This window comes from Mesoplodon mirus, assembly GCF_964341445.2.
Source record: "Mesoplodon mirus genome assembly, chromosome: 16".
In the NCBI taxonomy this organism is placed as follows: Eukaryota; Metazoa; Chordata; class Mammalia; order Artiodactyla; family Ziphiidae; genus Mesoplodon; species Mesoplodon mirus.
In genome coordinates, this window is record NC_138992.1 from 55916200 (window position 1) to 55925766 (window position 9567).

A 9567-nucleotide genomic window follows, 5' to 3' on the forward strand; every position below is an offset into this window, starting at 1 on the left:
GCAGAGAAAGCAGATAGTGGGATTATCCTCAGGGGGACAACTGACAAGTGGACTCTGGTGGAATACCAGGGAGCAAGGATGCCTGGGGCACCAGAAACAACAAATCCCAGTTGGCTGATGGAGGGACCCAGCCTAGACAGGGAAGCAGAGGAGGCCCTTGGGAAGGACTGAGGGGCTGGAGGTGAAGGTTTAGTGGAATAAGAGGTTCAGTGAGAGTCAGGAAGTGGCATAATGTGTGTGTGGCTGAGAGGCTAAGAAACCAACGTCCATATTAGGCTCAGGCCACTCATTGTGCGGCGTCCAAAATGCATTAAGATGGTATTGAGATCAATAATTAAGGAGGGATAGAAACGGACAAGCAGTCTTCAAAGTGAGCGTATTTCTGTTATCCTCAATATTTATCAGGCGTTCCTTCACTGACGGCAGCCACAAGAGTGGACTTCAGAGGAATACCAACAGTTCTGCTCCTTTGTCAGGGATCGAGAAGCCCGGATTTCTAAATTCAAAACAACCACCCAGCTGTTTCTACAGATCAGGAACCAGACCGAGATACACAATATTTATTTTTAAAACATCTATCTTCTCGAGGACTTGCACGTAGCACTCAGTACACGCCACGCCACCACCTAGGCCGGATGTGTGTGGGTTGCGCGTGTGCGTCTAGGGATTAGAGACTTGCATCGCCGCAGCAAGGACAGCCTCAGACGCAAATGCTCAGTCCCGCCACCCTGTCGCCCGCTGACAAGATCTGGCCGCCAACGCCTGGGAAAAAAAAAAAAAATCCCCAGGGGCCTCCTCCCTACCCCCATCCCCCCAAGTCAGCCGGGAAAACAAGCGCTCCATTTCCCCGGACATTAGATGCACAGGGGAATTCATTCCATCCTGGAGACTGGGAAGCCCCTGCGGAAGCGAGACCGTCTGCTAGAGAGGACATAGCTCCAGAAACCGAAAAAGAACATTCTCTGAAACGACATCTTCCCCTGCATGCGCCCGGGGCCCTGGGCTGGTGGCCACAGTGAATGGCGTCCCGGCGGCCGCTCTCCCGGCGCCCTGCACCCTCGGCGGAACGCCCGGCGCGCCGCCCGGCCAGGTGCATCGGGCCTGGCTTTGCCGGAGGCGCGCGGCTCCAGCCGCCGTATACGGCGGGCCCGCAGCGGAGATTTACCTCGGCGCAGGGCGGCGGCTTCCGGGGCCGCCCGGCGCCCAGGCTCCGATTACAGGTTCACACGGGGGGCCGGGCCCACGGCCGTCCAGCCCCGCCGGCGCGCCCTCACGGCCCCGCTCCCCCGCCTGCGCATTCTTCTCCATTCATGCGGACGCCCAGCGCCGCCACCACCACCTCCGCCGCCGCCAGCGCGGCCGCCGTCGCCGCCGCCGCCGCCGGCCGCCCGGATTGGCTGGCGGCCGCGGCGCCGGCACTTTCCCACGGCCCGCGGCGCGTGCGGCTCACCGGCAGCGCTGCAGGCGCGGCCCTGGCGTGCGGCCAGCCCAATCGGGGCGCGCGGGGCGGGGCGGGGCCGCGGCCGCCGACCGGCTTGTGTCCCGGCCCGGCCTCCGCAGCCTGCTTGCCGCCGGCCCACCGCCGCCCGCGCCTCCGCCTTCCCCCCCAGCAGAGGCCCGACAGAGCCCCTGCGGAGCCGACACACCGCCGCCGGGCAGGGGCGGGCGCCGAGGGCGGGCGCGGGGTTCGCCCTCGCCCTTGGCCTCGCCCCCGCTCCGCCCCTGAGCTGCTGCCAATCAGTGGAGCGAGAAGCCGGATTGGCCAAGGGAAGGCTGTTGCCCGGGAGCCGACGCCCCGCCCCTCCGCCCCCTTGCCCGCCCCCTCTGCTCCTCCGCCCTCCCCAGGGCCCTGGGAAGGGGCGCAGCGTGGGAAAGGGATGGTTGAGTTTTAACCGGAGGCAGAGAGTGAGCCGGACCAGTGTGTGCGGAGCGCGAGCAGCCGAGCGCGGAGAGGCGCCGCTGCAGTTAACTCCTCCCTGCCCGCCTCGCCGACCCTCCCCCGGATCCCCCGCGTAGCCAGCATGAAGCGAGCCCACCCCGAGTACAGCTCCTCCGATAGCGAGCTGGACGAGACCATCGAGGTGGAAAAGGAGAGTGCGGATGAGAATGGGTGAGTTGGCGGCGGCGGAGCGGGAACAGGAGGCGAGCGCCGGCTGGCCTCGGTGACAGCGCCCAAGGGCCCGGGGCACGCCGGCGCCCTGCACTGACCTCTGCGCATCTCCGGCAGGCCTCCGCCCCGGGTGAAGACCCCGGAGGCTCTTCAAGACCAAGTTGCCAAAAAAAAAATCTGAGTACGGGGAGGGCGTGGGGGCGACCCCTCAGATCACCTCCTCTCGCTTAACGGCGATTCCTGTCTCCCCCACCTCCCATTTAGGAACTTGAGTTCGGCTCTAGGTTCCATGTCCCCAACTACATCTTCACAGATCTTGGCCAGGAAAAGACGGAGAGGCGTGAGTCTCTTTACAGTGCACCCTTTTTTGGGGGGGGCGGGGGTTGTTTTGTTTTATTAATTAACGGGAAGAACCACCTTTCTTCACTTTGGAATTTACAGTCGGAATGGAAATGTCCCCCTTTGTTTTGCCTGCTTTCTACAGATCATTGAGAAGCGCCGACGAGATCGGATCAATAACAGTTTGTCTGAGCTGAGGAGGCTGGTACCCAGTGCTTTTGAGAAGCAGGTAATGGAGAAAGTAGATAGAGCTCTCCGTGTAGCTATCCACGCCTTCAGAATTCTTCCCCTCATTAATCTGAACCTTACCCGTGCCTTGGAAAATAACTGCGTTGTTTGTGCGGAGGAAATGAATTCATCTAGAGTCCAACATATTTTGGAAGATAATTTATTTTGCTGTTGTCTGTACTTTTATGATTTACAGAGCATATATGTGCACATATATTTTAAGTTGTTCCCCAAAGGCACTTGGTGCCAAATCAGTTTTTGTTTTTGTTGTTGTTCTCTTCTCTAGGGATCTGCCAAGCTAGAAAAAGCCGAGATCCTGCAGATGACGGTGGATCACCTGAAAATGCTGCACACTGCAGGAGGGAAAGGTACATCTCTAGTCCGGTGGGGTAAGAGTGAACAGCCACCGATGGCCAGGATTGGTGCAGTCGCTGTCTTATTTTTACTGTGTGCTTTGGGGGTGGGGAGAGAACGGTGTGTGGTGTGTGGGGTTGCCTGTCTGTGCATTTTCACGTGCGCATAGGTTTTTCTCCAGTGAATTCATCACCCCAGACCTCTGCAAATTAAGCGTATGCACCTTCTTTTGGAAAATACCTATTATGGGTGAGGTGCCCTAAAGCTGTGACAGCTCTGATCAGGTAGCTCAAACCACATTTGTTTGTTAACCTTTTTGAGAAAAAATATTTTTTTAAGTATATGGTCTTAATTTCATATACAAGATTCTTAAAGAATAAGCTGCCACATGACTGTTGAGGAAAGAAACCTGTTGTGGTTAAGTAGAGAAAACCCAAAGGAAGGTGGGAGACAGAGGAGGTCTGTGTGTCTGTCTCCAGCCGGAAAAATGCTTTACTCTGGACCAAGTGCCTAAAAGCTCCATGATGATAACTTACATCTGTGTGTCTAATGAATTTCACTACTCTGTGGTTTTTCTGTCCTTGATGTATTTTTTGTTGTTGTTGAGGGAAAACATGAAAGGAATGAACATAGTTTCATCTGCCGGTAGGGTATAATTCCAATTTCTGCTTGGCAGTCTCTAACTGGGCTTTGAACTTGCATTAGCAAAGACATACTTCTCATGTTGATTAATGCAAAGATTTTGGTCGACTCCCAAATATTTGGACTTTCAGAAGAGCCCGTGAATGCCGTTTTTTTTAAAAAAGGATGTAGATATTTGCCAGGAAGGGCTGCCTTTGGGATTGAAGAAATGCGGGAAATGAGCGAAGCTCTGAGGTTTTTCTTTTGTTCGTTTCCCCAGGCTATTTTGACGCGCACGCCCTTGCTATGGACTATCGGAGTTTGGGGTTTCGGGAATGCCTGGCAGAAGTCGCCCGTTACCTGAGCATCATTGAAGGACTAGATGCCACGGACCCGCTTCGAGTTCGACTGGTCTCACATCTGAACAACTATGCCTCCCAGCGGGAAGCGGCAAGCGGCGCTCACGCAGGCCTTGGACACATTCCCTGGGGGAGTGCTTTCGGACATCACCCGCACGTCGCGCACCCCCTGTTGCTGCCCCAGAATGGCCACGGGAACACTGGCACCACGGCCTCGCCCACGGAACCCCACCACCAGGGCAGGTTGGCCACGGCACATCCGGAGGCGTCGGCTTTGCGGGCGCCCCCTAGCGGCAGCCTTGGACCGGTGCTGCCCGTGGTCACCTCCGCCTCCAAACTCTCGCCGCCTCTGCTCTCCTCGGTGGCCTCCCTGTCGGCCTTCCCCTTCTCTTTCGGCTCCTTCCACTTACTCTCTCCCAATGCACTGAGCCCTTCGGCACCCACGCAGGCAGCAAACCTTGGCAAACCCTATAGACCTTGGGGGACGGAGATTGGAGCTTTTTAAAGAACTGATGCTGTAGAATGAGGGAAGGGAAAGCTTAAAATCCCAGCTGAGCTGGGCTGTTGCCAACATCACCTTAAAGTCATCAGTAAAATAAAAAGGAAGAAGGTACACTTGCAGATAAATTTTGTTGAAAGACGAAAGGTTTGTTGGTTCACATTTTCTTTTTTAATGTTTTTTTTTATCATGTCATGTATTAGCAGTTTTTAAAAACTAGTTGTTAAATTTTGTTCCAGACATTAAACTGAAATAGTGACTATAAACCAACAAATTGGTGATAGGTTTGGACTGTGCCTAATTTACTTTGTAAACCTATCTGTCTAAGAATGATTCCATTTTGCCTCAAAGTTTTGGGAATTTTAACATTTAGTATTTTTGGTCTGTTTTTCTCCTTGTATACAGTCTCTTTTTAGAATTAATTTTACAAACCACTATTCTCAATGTTAACATGTTGCTATTTGTTAATATTTTGACAATTAAGGTGTTGTATAAACGATATTCTTTTTTGGGGGGGCTATATTGAATTTTATATTTCCGAATAAAGCGTTGACAAATCAGATGATCAGCTTTATCCAAGAAAGAAGACTAGCTAATTCTCTGCTTCCTACAGCAGTAGGGTGAATGTACAATCCATCAGGGCCCCTGAATCTGAATGACCAATTGCTGTTGTCTACCAGGACTCACAGGTCTGGCTTGGTTAGGAGAGGTCCCCGTTTGGAGTTGGCAGGGAAGAAACAGAAGATGATTGCATAGAATATGTCTGCATTTACCAGCCCCAAGCAATGCAATGAATTTTTAAGTTCCCAGATCTCAAGTTCACAGATGTCAACATGGATAAGTGATCATGGTGTGCAAGTGGTCAATGGAATAGTCCAGTGGAACCTGTTACATGCATAACCTAATTCTTCTTGGAGCTGCCTTATTTTCTTTTCACTGGAAATTTTTATGTTGTGTTTTCCTTTTTGGTGCATGGAAATGTGGTTATTGAGATACTTAAAAGGGCTTTGCTGCCTTCTATTTGGTTTAATTTGATTTGGGCTATTAAAGCATCATTTTACAGGTTTATTCCTTTAGCAGGTGTAGTTTAAACAACCTCCACTGAACTGGGTTTGACCTCTGTTGTACTGATGTGTTGTGACTAAATAAAAAAGAGCAAATTCTTCTCCAGTATATGTCTTACATACTTCAGCCTTTCCCTCTCTCAGCTAAGATGAGATAAATTGTGTCTCATTTTCATTTTGCCTGGTCATCAGTTTTCTTATGTTTAATAATCTCATTGTTCTTGGTATTTGTGATTTTGAATAAGGTGACTTCATTATGGTGCAGAGCTTTGGTGTGACTCCCATAAGGGGACATAGTCCTCTAGCTGTTATGTCAGATGATCTGGCCCTAAACTGGCCGTCTATGGACCAGAAACCTCAAATCAGACTGGTAGTTGCAGGGTGGGAGAGAACTCTGATGAAATCATAAAACCGTGTTGACCGTTCAACAAATATTTACTGAGAACATCTACCGTGTGCTCAGTTCTACGCAGGGAGAACAGAATATTAAATTTCTTTTTTTTCCTTTTCTTTTTCTTTTTCTTTTTTTTTTTTTAATGGCGTAACAAGAAAAGCCAAACCTTGCTAATTCTGAGCCCGGGAATCTGAGGCCTGGTGAGCGATTGCAGGCTGTAATTCCGCACCTGCATGGCTCCGGGAGTCTTTCCTTGTCTGGTTTCCAAGGCATTTGTTTAACCCTTTAGTTGCATTTGACTCCTTCTCTGTGTAGTGAGGAAGCAGACACGTGCTTGAGGTTAGAACAAACCACTGCCAGAACAGAAGCAGTAATCTTGGCCCCCGGGGAGAGGAGTGCCTTCCCATTGCTTTAAAAGTCATCCTTCTGCCAATTAAGGGGTCTCCTAGCTCCGAAGGAGTTTGCCTTGATCCTGAGGGTGGGTAGGGAGAAGAAGGAGAAAAGCCACTCTGGCAGATGAAATAGAGCCTTCCTTCTCTTTGCCTGACCACTGAACTCTTCCTCCCTCCTCTGATTAAGAAATGAAGGCAAAGCCAAGTTGGGACTTTGAACTTGAGCAGTGACTTCTGGGTCCCTAGGAAGGGGATGGTTGGAGACTGCGGCATTTTTCTGATTGTGGGTTTCAAAGGCTAGCTCCCACTCAACCCTTCTCTGTGTGGCCCCGGTTCTGCTCTGAGTGCTGCCTGTACCACGCAGACACTCTATCTGCCTGTCATAATGATGTGATGGGAAGTGTGATGATAATTTCTACCAAGTGTCAGTGTAATTTTAGCATCCGGGATTTCACATGGCATTACAGCATTACTGAAAAGCATTGTGCTTAGACTGTCTTAGATGCTCTCTCTGGCACCCAGGTTTAGATGGCTGCTGATGTGGTAGGAAAGAAAGAAAGCCTCTCATTTTACCGGCCCTGCTGGAAGCACTGTGCAACCGTAAACGTGCGGCACGTTCCACTTGTCATATCAGTGACCCCTATGTCACCAGCTGGTTAGTAATTTTTTCTTTTTTTGGAAGGGGGATGGGGGGTTCATTTTCAAGATTACATAGTTTTCCAAAGAAATATTTTGGGTGGGAATTCCCTGGTGGTCCAGTGGTTAGGACTTGGCCCTTTCACTGCTGGGGGCCTGGGTTCCATCCCTGGTCTGGGAACTAAGACCCCGTAAAGGAAGAAATATTTTGGTTTCTTTTTAAACCTCTTCAAGGGGACAGGTTTCTGGAAATCGTGGAGATGGAGTCTGAGCTTCCTGGGAAAGAGAATGGAGTTATGATGATAAGCCAATGGTATGTAGAAAAATGAATGTAGAAAAACTCATTTCTATTCTGAGTTGAGGTAGGATGAAAATATTAACATCAGGGTCATTAGTGCTACCATACTTTTATATGATATATACATTTGTAATACCTCTACCCATGTAAACAAAATGTTTTTAGGTTGGCGCGTAAATTTACCTTATGGAGAAAATAATATCACTTATAAAGAATCTTGAAAGTCCTCAATAATTACCCATTATCTTCATTATATATATATATTACCATGAATTAATGACATGAAAGATAGGTGGGCAGAATTCATGCATTAGAAAACCCTCTCAGTCTAAATCTTTTTTAGATTTAGAGAGAAAGATAATCCAAGACGTATCATTGCTAATTTATTCAGTATAGTTCAATTAGGATGTGACTTTTATGCAGCTTTTCTGTGTTGCACTCTGTTAGTCACAAAAATCATGATATTTTAAATATAGATTACTTACATTTGAAATCCCTCAGAAAGTGTTATATCTCCTAGTTGTACTTTTCCCCAGCCCTTCTGGTCTATACCAGTATCACAGCTTTGATGTCTTCATTAGATTGCACCAGTGATTTATAATTAAAATAACTTCAGAGCTAATATCATTTGAGAAACTGCTTCAAATATGGCACAATTTCTTTCACAACTGGAGCTCCAGGGAATGCGGGTGTCTTGGGAAGGAGACCTGAATTCTGGTTCCTGCTCTGCTTTTATCTGATTGAGTGACCTTAGGTAAGTCATTTAAAATTCTCTGGACCCTGCTTTCCTCATCTGTCCCATAAAGCGGTTGGACCAGATGGGGGGGGTCCCAGGTGCATACTCCCAGGGAAAGGCACTAATGGGGAAGGATGCAGGGGTATCAGCCAGTGAGTGCTGACCCAGGGGGCATGTGCTCCCCGCACTTTCTGTGTGAAGGGTCACACCAGTTGTTTCTATATAGGAATTTTGGTCCAGCATTGCCAGATCTTTCAAGTTTTCAAGAGCGTCTCCAGTTTTAGATTTTTATGTGAAATTGCCCAATTTATGTAGGTTGGTAACTAATTCATGGAAACCTGTCTGCCAGCAAGACTGGGTCAGTGGGTAGCAGCCTACTCTCATCTCCTAGGGCTCTAATCTGAAAGGCTCTCTGAGGGCTAAAATTTTCTAATACAGTGTCTTTGTCACGCATGGCCTATGGATATGCTTAATGGATAAATAGTCACCTGACATAAAATAAACAGTGCAGTAATTAGGCAGATGTAGGTGGTCTTATGTAAAGATAATGGGCAGAGATTTAAAAAATTATTTCTGGGTTGTCATATTTCCACAAGAAGAGAGAAACTGAAATCATTCTTCTTATTCTAAGCCTGGACCCTTCACAGGAACCTCTTCTGAAGGCTCTCTCGACTCGGTCCTTGTGTTCACCTGACCGAGGAGGAAGATGGGGTCTCAGCCTGGTGGCCTTCAATGAAAGAGCGGGTGTGTACCTTGCTTGTGACTCAGGACACTGAAGTCCTCAGAGGCGCCATCTGATTTCAGGGAGAAAGAAGTCCTGGCAAAGAGCAAGCTGTTTTGAACCTCAACTTGAAATATAATGCCTGCCTTGATCTTGATGAGCTGCAGGGCTTTTCACTCGGATGCTTTAGTGTTCTGCTCTGGGGTGGGGCAGGGAGAGGGGAGAAAGAAGCAAGGAAGGAGAAACCCAGGCCTTTCTGAATTGTCTGCAGGTATTGACATGCATTTGCGTCAGAACTGTTTCCCCAGGCCCACAAGTCCCAGAGAAACCGGAGGTAAACAATTGTGGAGAGATGGGTCTGGGGAACACGGGAGGTTTCTGGATTTTGTGCTAATAGGCTAGGATGTCATGCTGCTTTAGGGTTATGTTGTAACATTTCCCATCCTCTTTACTATTCTGTTCGTATTTTTCATTAAGTGCTTTGTGTTGGGTTTGACATATATTCAAGTGAAAAGACTGTGCCTGAATTTGAAAACTCTTCATCATTCATAGGCAGTTGCTAGGTGGTCTATGGCTTGATTTAGCAGAAGAGACTCCCAAACACCATGTTAGGCAGAGAGAGACTGGCTGATACCCGAGAGAGAGGTGATGACTGAAAATTTTCTGTAGCTACTTTTATTTATTTATGTTTCATTGTTGCTGTTAATCTCTCCCCTGAGGGCATGGTTTTGTTTCTGGTGTGTAGGAATGTTTCATGCATGCGGAATTGAATCATAAATTAAAGGAGGACATATTTGAGCCCTTAATCAGGCTCTT

The 9567-nt window shown here is 48.7% G+C and overlaps 1 protein-coding gene across 2 annotated transcripts; it reads left to right on the top strand.

Moving 5' to 3' along the window:
• The first annotated feature begins 1475 nt into the window (after positions 1-1475).
• On the top strand, positions 1476-5680 carry HEY1 (hes related family bHLH transcription factor with YRPW motif 1). 2 transcript variants are annotated; one of them, XM_082601691.1, is made up of 5 exons: positions 1476-2110; positions 2375-2450; positions 2595-2678; positions 2964-3066; positions 3933-5680. In XM_082601691.1, the coding sequence occupies exons 1-5, from the start codon at positions 2022-2024 to the stop codon at positions 4514-4516; spliced, it is 936 nt and encodes a 311-aa protein (XP_082457817.1). In that variant the 5' UTR covers positions 1476-2021; the 3' UTR covers positions 4517-5680. The 2 variants fall into 2 exon arrangements, with proteins under 2 accessions (XP_082457817.1, XP_082457818.1); XM_082601692.1 differs by having other exon boundaries at positions 1479-2110; positions 2964-3045.
• Positions 5681-9567: the final 3887 nt, after the last annotated feature.

Bases quoted from the DNA above. Each gene is read 5' to 3' on its own strand.
- HEY1 (XM_082601691.1), top strand. From the start codon at position 2,022: ATGAAGCGAGCCCACCCCGAGTACAGCTCCTCCGATAGCGAGCTGGAC. The intron at 2,111-2,374 runs GTGAGTTGGCGG...CCTCCCATTTAG, and splicing joins GAGAGTGCGGATGAGAATGG to GAACTTGAGTTCGGCTCTAG. The intron at 2,451-2,594 runs GTGAGTCTCTTT...TGCTTTCTACAG, and splicing joins CCAGGAAAAGACGGAGAGGC to ATCATTGAGAAGCGCCGACG.